Source organism: Apostichopus japonicus, chromosome 18 (assembly GCF_037975245.1).
Source record: "Apostichopus japonicus isolate 1M-3 chromosome 18, ASM3797524v1, whole genome shotgun sequence".
In the NCBI taxonomy this organism is placed as follows: Eukaryota; Metazoa; Echinodermata; class Holothuroidea; order Aspidochirotida; family Stichopodidae; genus Apostichopus; species Apostichopus japonicus.
In genome coordinates this window covers 1,483,037-1,495,823 of record NC_092578.1, presented here as the reverse complement: position 1 = coordinate 1,495,823, position 12,787 = coordinate 1,483,037, and the positions used below count along the sequence as shown (strand labels likewise).

At 35.3% G+C, this 12,787-nt stretch overlaps 1 protein-coding gene across 3 annotated transcripts in view; it reads left to right on the top strand.

The window, feature by feature from the left end:
* The window catches only part of LOC139958534 (integrin beta-1-B-like), a 112,187-nt gene that overhangs the window by 76,330 nt on the left and 23,070 nt on the right, over positions 1 to 12,787 (top strand). For all 3 annotated transcript variants that reach the window (XM_071955663.1, XM_071955661.1, XM_071955662.1), the window contains 2 exons: positions 7,494 to 7,584; positions 9,930 to 10,061. In XM_071955663.1, coding sequence (XP_071811764.1) covers positions 7,494 to 7,584; positions 9,930 to 10,061 — 223 coding nt within the window. The remainder of the gene's footprint in view (positions 1 to 7,493; positions 7,585 to 9,929; positions 10,062 to 12,787) is intronic.

Here is a 12,787-nt window from a genome sequence, read left to right as displayed (position 1 = left end):
CTTCTCTACCATAACTAGAATATTTATATCACTTAGCTATGATCCAGAGAGTAATCCAAATGGGTACATTCATAAATTAAGACTACTCTACCATAAATAGAATATTTATGTGACTAGAGTACTCCAAATTGGTGTGGTCATAAATTAGGACTACTCTACCATAAATAGAATATTTATGTGACTAGAGTACTCCAAATAGGTACATTCATAAATTAGGACTACTCTTTCATAAATAGATTATCTATGTGACTATGCTTTGATCCAGAGAGTACTCCATTGAGAACTTTTACGAATTCAATATGTAATAATACAGTAGTTGCATGATTGGTATATTAAAGGATGGCACAAGTTAAAACCCCTGACACTTACATTCCTTTCCTGTGTGTCCCCCTCCCTTGTGACTGCCTGGTAAGCTTAAACTGGGGATGTAAAAGACATGCCAATAGACCTGTCAATAGTTTGCTAAAATTCTACTTCATTAGCCAAATTCAGGATGTACTAATTTAAGAATTTTGTTTGAAATATTAAACTTTTCCTTTTCACATTGTCTGGATATAGTGGGTTCATACTGCAGTCCTTTTCTGATACTACTGTGGACAATGTTTAATATTACATACAGGTAACTAGTGGCACCCCCTAGTCTGCTTTTACCTTCAGAACCTGACAACCTACTCTATATCTTTCAATTGGTCTATAAGACTAAAAACATGCAGAAAGAAAACCAAAAAAAATATTAAAATCCCCCTAAAAGACAGGGTTTCCCATGGGGGTGTTTATGTCAAGTTTATAAAATATTCCAAGTACCTGGATGTGACATATATAAAAACCTTAACTTTTCTTTTATTAACTTTCAAAAATTATATTGAAGGCAACCCGAAAAGGGGTGGGGTTGACAACAGTAATGACAAGTTTATAGTTTGACAAGTGTTGATTTGGTTTGCAAATACCAATACTTTTGATAAAATCCTCAAGGGACAATACTTGTCAACTTACTTATCAAGAACTGTAATGTTTAGCAAGACTTTTTTGTGGATTTTATTATATTTAAGTGTAACTGTCAAAGAGGGAAGCTGGGCATAGTCTTGGTGAGGCCATAAACAGGGTTCAAATGTTGCCAGACAAGTTCAGTAGTTCTTGGCATTGAGCATGAAAGTACCGTCCCCCTCCCCCCCCCCGCCCCTTAAGAAAAAGCATGTCATTTACATGTTACCCTGGAGAATAAGAGAGACTTTTGATGTCATGAGTTTGCTTTATTAACTTTTCTTCTTACATGTTAATATCAAGTGGGTTAGCAATTTTGATGTACCAGATGGCTCAGCAGGTGATAACTCCATGGTCCATAAGTAATGACCTTTAAATTTTGACAGGATGATGTATGTCACATTAACTAGTCATTCAGACACATGGTTTTCACTACATTAGCACTACCAAAGGACTATAGAATCTAATCAAGCTGGTATCATGAAAATGTAAAATAGAAGAGACAAATTTTGAGAAATAGCTCAAGGTCGTCATTCTGCTCTTTTGATGGCACTTTTAAATATTTTTTCCCTCTGTAAAATAAAGTTAATGTAACTTGAGAGAATTTGTATGTTTAAGGATAACCTTTATGAAGTTTATAAGATGTAACATTTTATATCATCTTTATCTTCAGCATAATTGGAAAACAGAAATCCTGATTCAAATCTTTGCTAGTTTAACATCAGTCCTCACTTACATATCTCTACACAACAGTGCACTCTACCATATACAATGTTTTACTAGTGGACTTGGTACTGATGTATCCTGCCAATGTCCTTTTCTTTTGCTTTCTTTTCATATAAACCAAGGTCTTCAGGAAATTTCTGCCATTTAATATCATATTACATTCATAACTTGTGATAAAGGGTCTAGCATTAATAATTATAATAAAAATCAGGCAGTTATGCTTAAGCGACCATGAATGTGGGAGAAGCCCGCAAGGGCTTATGGATTACAACTTTCCAATTCAACAGTTTAACTCAGATTTGGATCTTTTCAATATTGAAAGTCATTTCAGATGGGAAAACCGTATATTGCTCTTGGATGAAAAACCCACCTTACTATGACCCGTCTGGGGATTGAACTTTCCGATAGCTAAGCCTCATTGCTCCAAATGCCACAACCTTTATGCAATTGGCCATAGCACTTGATCAGTTTACCTGTAAAATGTTCCATATCTCCATCCATTCTTCAAATTAAGTTGATAGCTGGTGGCAATATCTGTTACAAATTGTCACCTGAAAATACCAAGTTGTACCGTTCAATTTCTTTACCTTAATAGCACAATTACAAATGTTTCTGATTTTTGTTTTTGCTGGTCTGCAACATACAGAGTACCTCTTAAATCTTGCATCTCTGTGTCACTTCTTCGAATTAATTTGTGTAGTCTATAAGCTGGTGGCAATATCTGATACTCTAACAATGTAATATATTAAAGTTGTATCATTTGATAAGAGTGTAGCAGATATATATGTTCGTTCAGTGAATTGAATTTTCAAGGGCATGTGCCACATTTTCTTTTCCTTTGCTTAGAGGCATTTTGCCTTAAAAAGCTGAGTGCAGTCACACTATGGAATGTGATTACAAATCACAGGAAAGTCTGTTGGATAAAAATCGAGTTAGAGCCCAATATATTGTGGAAGACCTTCACCCTAGGCACAAATAATAAAAGGAAAAAGAATTGACATTTTATCTATTTTTAGGTAAATGTTTGAGAAACTCATCTATAAGCATTGCATAGGGTTTCGTTATTGGTGAAGTAGTGCATGTTCATTCTTTTCAAAGTTTGACATATATACACCAACAAATATTGTCTTAATATTAAAATCCAAATTTCTGAAATCTTTGTTACATAGAACTGTTATGTAAAGTAATATCACTCCTACCACAGTACTTAGCTGTTACTGAAGGTGTTGTAGAGTTGTTTGGGAATCTGAAAAGGTGAACTATTGGTTCTGTGTACTATTTATTAGAATAATGAGCAGATTTGTTGAATGTGTTCTTTGCTAACATGTACTGTAGAGTTTCCTGAGAGAGATGAATATTAATGAGAATGATCATGCTAATATTAAAATCTCTTAAGATCATCTGAATGATCTAAAATACAAGACAAGATTGTTGAAGCTTTATAAGACAGGCAATAAGATTTAAGTAAGATAAAATCTGAAAAGTAATGTATAATCAAGGATGCTTTCAAGCTGCTGTAGCTGAATTTAAGGAAATTAAGGAAATTTGAGAAGAATGTCACCCACTCTGCTTTCTACCTGTCTCCATTCAACATATGCACTCCAAGCAGTAGTAGCGAAAAATAACAGATTTGTTACTCAAATAGTTGTATTGACTAGATTTGAAAGGCCTTAGCTTAAAGATAGTGTATATGGTATCATGTTAGGTTAACTAGAAATGATGTGTTGTTGTTGATGAGGGTACGAGTGGGAAACCCTTACGTACCTAATTTCTTTAAGAATAGTTAAACGTGAGGGACTGAGTAAAGTGGTCTTGTAAATAACTGTCTTAGTATAGTAGCTGCTACAAGATTCAAAGGTAGTTTATCGTACCTAGTAAATTTGACTTGACAATGTTGCCTTATGTGCTGACAATATGGATAGTCTCAAAAGTGATTGTGGAGGGGCCACTGCAGGTTTAGGGGCAGTGTTTCTATCAGATCTGATAAACTAAACTGGTGAATGATGACCGGTATTCAACCGGCTCAAAGTTTTAGGCAAACAAGAGAAGTTGCGAAGTTTCTTTCTTGAAGGTACACTTTGTGATGTAAAGTGACTTTGTACATGTTAAAGTATTTTAGCAAACAACTAGTGGTTAAATTCTAAAGATGCTACAAATTGACCATGTGGCATGGAGACACAGTGATGTATCTATAATTTTTTCAGTTGCTACTTTTCGCAATGTCTCATAAATTCCTTGTCTACACAGTGTAGTGTGTACACAAAGAATGTGTACCTCATATCACAGAGAGCTCTAGTTTTCGACTGCTGTAGGTACTAGATTAAGAGGAGATCAATATATATATATATATATGTATATATATATATATATGTTAATGCAATGGAGGTAAACGACAAAGGCAAATGAATATAATATATATATATATATATATATATCCATTCAGTTAGTCTTTCAAGGAATTATTTATTTTACTTTACAAAACTGCTTGCAGTGCTTGGTATATTATTGCAGAAGTCAGCACCTTATTGGCTGGCTTTTTTGCACATTAGTATTACTCAGTATATAATGTACCCCCAATGTAGCTTTCAGTTGCTCTCAGAGCTAATAATATTAATGTCTCGGTTGACTAACAATCAAATAATGTTTTACCTGGTAATTGGATGGTAACGACTGACTGCTTCAGTTATTAGAATAAAACCTCTCTAATATTTAGCCTTACATACCCTAGGACTCCCTCCTCGCATCGATCACCACAAGTCATCCAAGCTACTTGTATTAACAGTGGTTAAACACAGTGCTTGCCTGGATAGAGAGTTAAACTAGGTCTATGAACCCTCATCCACATATCACACTGTGTTATGTATGTAATGATTTATGGTTTCACTCAATTTTTTGAAAAATATATCAAAAACATGCTGCAATATTTTTATCTGCAGATCAGAAGAATATGATACTTCACAGCAGTAAGCTGGTTAGTCATTGCTGACAGCAATGAAGTTATTGTGAAAAAAAGGAGAGTTATGCGTGCCAGTTGGGTGCATGTGACTTTTATGGGGTTGTTTAGCACATGGCGTACAGTACTTGTAGGATGTATATGAATTAGACTCCTGTGTACACTTAACCATGTACTGTATCTTCAGCATTCCATCTAAAGCTGTGATGCTATCCAGAATTCTGAACATTAACAAAACAAAACACTGTTGTAATGTTTGTCAACTCCCACCACTGTCATTCAAAGGTTTGGGATCTTTTCAACCACCCCCTCCCCCATCCCCAATCGTGACATCTTGGCAGTGGAAAGTTCCGCTTTATTCTGAGAAAATTTAGTCATAGAAAACCTCTTTAAATGAAGTTTAGATCAAATCCAGGGTTAGCAAGGTTGTGAAGAAAGGTTTGCTATAATCAGAATAAATTCAGTTCCAGAGAAGAGAGCATGTATGCTTTGGATACCGAAGGTAATATGACATAAAAATTTGTCTGTTGTAAAAATGCATTTTCAAGAGAATTCAAGCGAAAGCCCTGAGGTAATGGAAAAGTTTTGAAGCGAATTGGTTTAGTCCAGTGACTGTAAATGTTGTCCTTCAGATCAAGAAAGTGTCATTGAAATGTTTTCATCTGTAAATTTGAGGAGATATTTGTCAAATGGCACGACATTTACAAAGTTGTAAAGTACAGGTGAGATTTTTGACTAGTTACTTCATGAAGTAATAGTAGAATAATATGTCAATTGCTTCATTAGACTATTTGAAATACCAAGGAGATTGATCAGAAAATTCAGCATTCTTTTTGGAGAAGTTTTCATTTTTTGCTAAGATTGTAGTCAGTTGAATGTTTATTTCATCCTTCACTTCTGTATGAGCACATTTAAATTTGGGAAGAAAGAAGAAGTTGCAATAGTATCCTTTTCTTTTAACATTTACATCTGTAAGGCTTTTATTGTGCCTTTGTTCATCAGATTATCAATAAGTTTACAAATTAGCAAAGGCCAATATTGTGCCCTTCAGCAGTGACCACTACATCTGATGTGTATCAAAGAAAGCTAACAACAACTGGCAGGAAAATATTGTTTGTGTTTTATGCTATGCAAATGCAGCATGCTTAATTTACATCCAGAAAGCCCTCTGCCATTGATTAAATGATTCTTCTGTAACACCTACATATGGTCAACCATAATTGTGAACTAGGGCATGATACCTTCAGAGAAAAAACCATTTGTTGGTTAAAAATTTGTTGACAAAATTTGATCAATGACTGCAATGAAACAGGTGTGTCATGATATCAAGGTGTTTTAGATGTTTAATTTAATACATGTATGTACACAAACATATGCGTAGGTAATAATTAGAACAAGGGTGCTAACAAGAGATCTGTAAATTATAGAACGAAATGTCCTTGTACCACTTTAGAAGTGAAAAGGTTTTGCCTCAAATATTTTCTATAACTCTGGAAGGGAAAAAAAAAATTGCTGTTCACGTCAGTGAATCACCTATACCGAATAATGCTGTTAGAACAAAAAGCCCACATTCTCACGATACATTGGTAACACGGTATTATCATGTGCAGTCACCGTACAGTGTGCGGGTTAAATAAGGACTTGTTAAATAACATCATATTATGGAGGGTTATGACGTCGAGGCCTTCAAATTGTCTGCTTATTGCGCAAGATGCAATATCTTTAGATCAAGTTACCCTCACATGGTTGGAAGATGTAAGGAATATTTACCAGGTTTTTAATATTCATTTCTGCATGATATTCGGGATATTGGTATAAACAGCCTGTTTTTCTCACTGATATTACATATAACTACTTGGAAGGAGATATTATTGCATGTCATCTGGTTTAGTCTGTTATGTATGTGATATATGTGTGTGATATTACTAGAGAGCTTTGTCTCAGAGGTCCTCAAGCAATACTTCATAACTCGCCATCTTTCTGAAGTGAAATTCCCAAATCTCTACAAAACCGTCTTTGATTCCTTTCCTTTTTTCCCCCTTTTTTTTGTGGTGACAAAGTCATTAAACTGCGCCATGCTGCATCACCATAGTGTTCCTGATGTTGCATGCATTAATGTGATTGAAATCAATTTTTTTTCTGCCCGAAAAATATGTGTCTTAAGCATACATCCTGAGGGGCTTTAGATCTTCTTATCATGAGGTTTTTAATATTTTATCTCCAGAAGTTATTTGTATAGCTCTACAAACAAAGCATGCATTCTGACAGAGAGTTTTGATTGACTTTTGTTGCTGAGTACTGCTGAAGCAATATGTAAAAAGGCATTACATTATTGAAGATGAAATATTTCAAATCACAACAAAGGTGTATAGTCTTAAAGGGATGATCGTCATGAAAATAATCCATTCTAAAGTCAAGATTGATCAGTCAGAGTTATATTTACAGAATATACTCAATTATCCTGAATGTTACCGAATAATTAAACATCAATTTCTACAACATATGCTACATCCAAAAATACAATCTAGAGTTGCTTTTTGTATTTGGACTCAAAACAATGTATATTGTGCTGGCGGTGTTTGCTGATGACTTCATCATAAATATGGCTTCTTACCAAAGTTATTAAGAATGATTTTTTAGTTGTATTACAAAGATTTCTGAAATTCCAAATTTAGCTATTTTAATGATAGGGATGAAATAAAACTGGTAGAAGGTGAAATAGAGATCATCTACTAAATTCTAAGACAATTGGGGATGGGGAGGGGAGGGAAGGGGGATTAACATTGATTAACATTGGAGCTTTACTTGATGAATGATTTTCTTTTAATTATAGGACTCACCCCTCACAGAACCAGACTCTGGTACCCCAGTAGACGAATTGGTTCAGGTGTTTCCCCAAGCTATCAGTCTTAAACTAAGACCAGGTAAGGTATTCATAGTATTAATAATGGAGTAAGTGGTTAGATGACCAGTAGAAGTGGGCTTATTCGCCATGCTGTCAATGAATGTTCAAGAGCAGTGCAATGTGTACACCTTATTATCACAGATTCAAGGTATAAACGTTAAGGGTATAAATCTGAGAGAGAATGCATTTACACGAACAAAGAAGCATTTCCTGTTCAGAGATATCCCTCAAGAACAAGAACATCCCCAATTAGATTTGGCATCTGTGACTGACCATAGGTCTGCTACCATTAATGACTACCCCCCTCCCCAGCCATAGGCCCCTAAGACTGTTTCTTGTTACTTCTCTTGCAGCCTGCGTCTTCAATCGTCTTTTTACTTTCTCAATAGTCATGCCCAAAAAAACAAAATAGCATCCGCTAATATGGGGCCTCCAGTTACGACACAAGTCGTTATTACTGATTTATAAAGAAATCACCCTCAGCACTCCGCGAACCTCTCTTGATTTATGGTTCTGTCAAGAGCGTTTTCATCGTGTAAACAGTTTGTTGTAGGAAAACACTCATTCACAAACCGAATGTCAGTTAAGGATGCCAGAATGCTCTCAGTTCTCACATAGTATGGTGTAAAATAGTTCAAGACTGTTGATCATAGTATGGATGATACAACTAGCATTCTGCTATGTTAAGAATTTTGTTAACTAAGAAGAATGGCTTAATGGATAATGAAAAGGAAATTGCTGTGTGTGAGGCAAAAGCTTGATGATTGAAGGAGGCCTGGGAGGTAGTTAAGTTCCCCCTTGATCCACTGACCCCTCCCAAAACTTTGTATTAATTTGTCTTCAATGTTAAACATTTTTGTCCTGATGGTAGTTCGTCCCTAATTGTCACCGCTGGTGATGAAAGCGTCTGCATCAGCCTTCCAAGTTTTTGTTTTTTAAAGATTGTTGTTCTTACCAGTGAACTCCCAAGTTTGCTGCACTATTATAGTTTTGGTTGTGTTTTTACAACAGTAGTTTTGCTGTTTAATTACCAACTGATTTACGGTTTAATGTCTGCCCTAGTGGATGACACTCGCAGCCAGGATCTCAGCAAAGTTTGTAACTAATGTTTTATCTTTAAGGTTTCTTCAGGTGAAATACTTTCAACATCGATTCTAGTTTGAGATCCACCAATGGGTTTGTTTTTATTCAGCCATAGAAACAACAATATCATATGGACTATTTGAAAGATTGAAAGGGTCAAGTAAATCAAAGTATGGGTCAATATGAGGGCAAGAACCACCTCAGGAGGTTTTTTTTTTTAAAATGTGCAACATTTTCAGCAGTTAACAGAAAGAATAACAAGAAAGGAGTGGGGTAAATTTGTTTACTGGAATTGTTTTGGATATTGAATTGACATTTTTCATTTCATGGATTAGTAGCAAATGAATTCTTAATAGCAAAGAGTTTGAAAAAGTGATTGAAGATTGTCAAAGAAGAAACCTTATACACTTTGCATGCAAACTTTCATCTCAATGTCTTTGCCTAACTCAAAATGTGGTTGTAACAAACCAACCAATGTATGCTAAAAAGCCTTGAGCTACTCCATGAAAAAAGTGCATCGTTCATTTCAACTGGTGATGTTTGCAGGGCACATTCTCCTCCATGGATTATGTTTTGTTTTGTTTCATTATTTGTTGAGTCGTCCTTGAAACGTGATACTTCTGGAATCTTACATTAGCACTGCTGAAGTTTACGGAAATGTTTAGGTTTCTTGCAATATCAATTTTGATGTCAATGTTTATACTCTACTGACTAGGGAACTGGAAATCTTCTCCAAAAAACAAACTAGAAAAATACATTTCTTTTCGAATAAATGCTATCTTATTTTGACTTTGATTTGATTTTCACTATAAGCTAGAAATTTGAAACTATCCAACAAAAATAACCCTTTCTTCACTACAGCTAGAAATGTCAAAACTATCAAAAGAAAGAAAACTTAACAGCACAGACCCTTTTCATTCAGCAATTATTCTTCATCAACAATTTATTTCAATTCTGGTTTCATAAGTATTTTTAACATTTACTCATGTAATTAAACTTGCTCAAAAAAAAGTTCCTTGATTATATTAATTAATCTTGATACTTTGAACAGCTAAAGCTTAATTAAATAATTTGTTATAGGATTTTGTTGCATTCTTGATATTCCGTGGTAAGTAGTACTGAATTGTATTACCAAGTATAAAAAAGAACTTCTATCTCTTTCGAATGCTCCATAACATTAAAAACAATTCCCTCCAGACACCCTATAAACTGTTTTCAGATGGTGATGGTTTTTTAAATTGAAAGCTCATTTTTGTACTTTTTCTTCTTTTGTTAAAACAGGTAAAACAGAGACCATTACAATGGATATATTACAAGCTGAAGACTTCCCAGTGGATCTCTACTACCTTATGGACCTTTCAGATTCCATGAAGGACGATCTTGTTAGTCTACGCACCCTTGGTGCATTACTTGGTAAGGAAGGACAAAGGTTTAACTCCAACTGCTAGTGCTTTCCTTTGAAATCCTCAAATTACATTCAGGGCCAGGTCACCCCCCCCCCCCAGGACAATCATTCCACCATTTTCAATTTTCTTTAAGCATATCTTGAAAACTGAGAAAATTCTACATTCCAAATTTCCCTGGGTGCTAATTTGACCCCTGACTCTAGGGCTGTAGCTCCCTCCACCTCCTCATTGCAGGACTGATATACTCCCTAAGTTACCTACTCATGTTATCTAATGAAATAAGCAATGTTATGTTAGTATTGGTTCCCTTGCAGAGATACAGCAGTCTTCAGATAATGACTAAAATCAAGGTGCCAATAATAACTTCTGATCCAATTCTTATATATGTAAATTAGCCTAGACCAAAGAACACCTACTATTTGCAGTGTTGTACTCTAACATAGTTTACATCCTATGGTATATCTACTACTATTTTTCTATAGCTTTAGTAGTGCAAGTTTTGCCCCAAGTTTTAGTATGTTAAGTACTGTTGGCTTTTGAAACTTATGTTTATCACATTAATGTAAATCTTGTCTTGATGGTGCATCAGTATAATGCAAGAATCTAACCATACATTATCTTTGGCTCCCAAATATTTTGCAATTAAAACACAGCCAGCAGGATATCTCTCTCATGGTAAAGAACCCTGTCTGGTTTACGAACAAGCCAAGATCAACATCATTCGTATATTGAAGTTGTTTCACTATGTCCAAGTGGATTGCCTACTCACAATGTGCCCATCTTTTTACTCTTACATAGTTTTATATTTCATGTTTTTTGTATTTTATTGTCGCAGAAGACATGTCCATCATTCAAAAAAATAATAATAATAATACCTATGACCCAGAAAGACCTTTATGATAAGAAAAGCAGTAATGAATCTTTTCTATCGTTTTGCGTAATGTGTCTCGATTTTAGGTCGATGTTAATTAAAGTCAGTAAGCAACCAACATACAATGTTTAAATCTGGTGTATCACATTCTGCACAGTCAGTAACTTCACTTCATGAAAGGAAGAAAAACATGCTGGCTTTGAAATGAAAGTTATGTCTAAAAGTAAATACATGAACGATATCTCTGATAGCACGATGATACGTCAGGTTGTTTCCTTCTATGGGTTTCACTTAATAGGAAGCTAAAATTAGCTCCAGGAAGGTTTATAACTAGGAAATGAAGGGAAACAATTCATCATACTTTCTACAGGCATAATATACCAGTTTCATATAAGACCTTTGTGGGGGTTTTTTGGGGGAGAGGAGAGGTGTGGGAGGGGAGGGGAGGGGGAGGGGAGGGGATGTGGGAGAAGATAATTTTGCACTAATATCAAATGAAAAGTGTAATTAGCATTCAGATTGGACCACAATAACCCAATTGTTTTTGTTTTCTATTGCTTGGTAAAAGGGCAGTTGGGGGAGTGGGGGGGGGGTTGATCTATAAAGAATCAATGTAATGTAAACTGGCAGGGTAAAGAATGGCTTTGGGGAATTTGTGTGTCATGACTATCATCCTGCTGGAAAGCTAAGGGGTAGGGAAGGGGTGGGCTGGGATATTTGTAAATAGGAATAATAGTCTAGGTTTTATGTTGTATACATAACTGTCACCTAGTAGACATATCGTGTACTTGTTGATGGGTAGTTGGGCGGGGGGGGGGAGAGGAAGGAATGGTAGAGGGGTTAATTTGACATTGCTGCAAGGTATGCTTTAGCATGAACTGTCAAACAAATTCCTACTAACAATGATCTTGGCTATTCCTATTCTTTATCAAGTCCAACTTTTTGTCAGAAATTTCAGTGTTCTCACCTTTGCTATACGAGAAAATAAAAGTCTGTAGGATCATTGCAAACATAGAAAAAAAAGTAAGAACTTTGCACGAATCTTTCAACATCTTGGCCACTTTAAATCGAGACAAAGTAGGATTTATAGGAGGCTTTTTTCGCACGATTCCACTGTTGGCAAAAAACTTTAAGTGGCAGTTGCTATGACAACAGTTTTAGCACTTTGCCAAGTTCCTGTGGGCATTGAACTGAAGTTACCATGTTCTGATAATTTTCTTCATTCTTTTCTTTGTTCGTTTTTACTTTCTGTTTTTTGACAACTTTCAGAATAAGCGTGTCATCGAAATTTGTTAACACGCTTGGAAAGAGAGATTCATTAAACAAATGAATATTCATGATTCCTAGCAGTGATGAATTATTAATAAGCACATTTACAGTACATGCAAAGACCTGCTTAAGTGATCACTGCTTCATCAGAGGAGCTTCTGGATAATATTTCTGTTTTCAATTAATTTTCCATTTCCACTTTGGAGGTATTGATATAAAAATTTAAAAAACATAGCCTGAGGGTTAGAATCTCTTTTGAAAATGCATCACATGGGTTTTAAACCACAAAAAAAGAAATGAAAATGAAATCTATTTCAACATAATGATAAAACATTAGTGCTTTTACTTCCTTGAATATGACAGAGAGAGTATTGAATTCAAATTGACTTACACAGCCTGATGGGAACATATGACTGGCTGTGATTTTGCTGGCTAGTTAAAAGAATAAACATTTCTGTCCTGAAGTCAGTTTGGGGAAAGGAATGAGTGGGGAGGGGTGAGGAGGGATGGGAGAGGGGAATGGGGCATAAAAACAGCTTTAGCATATATAACATATCTGGCAATGTTTTGTGTGTGAGATACATGTATCAGCT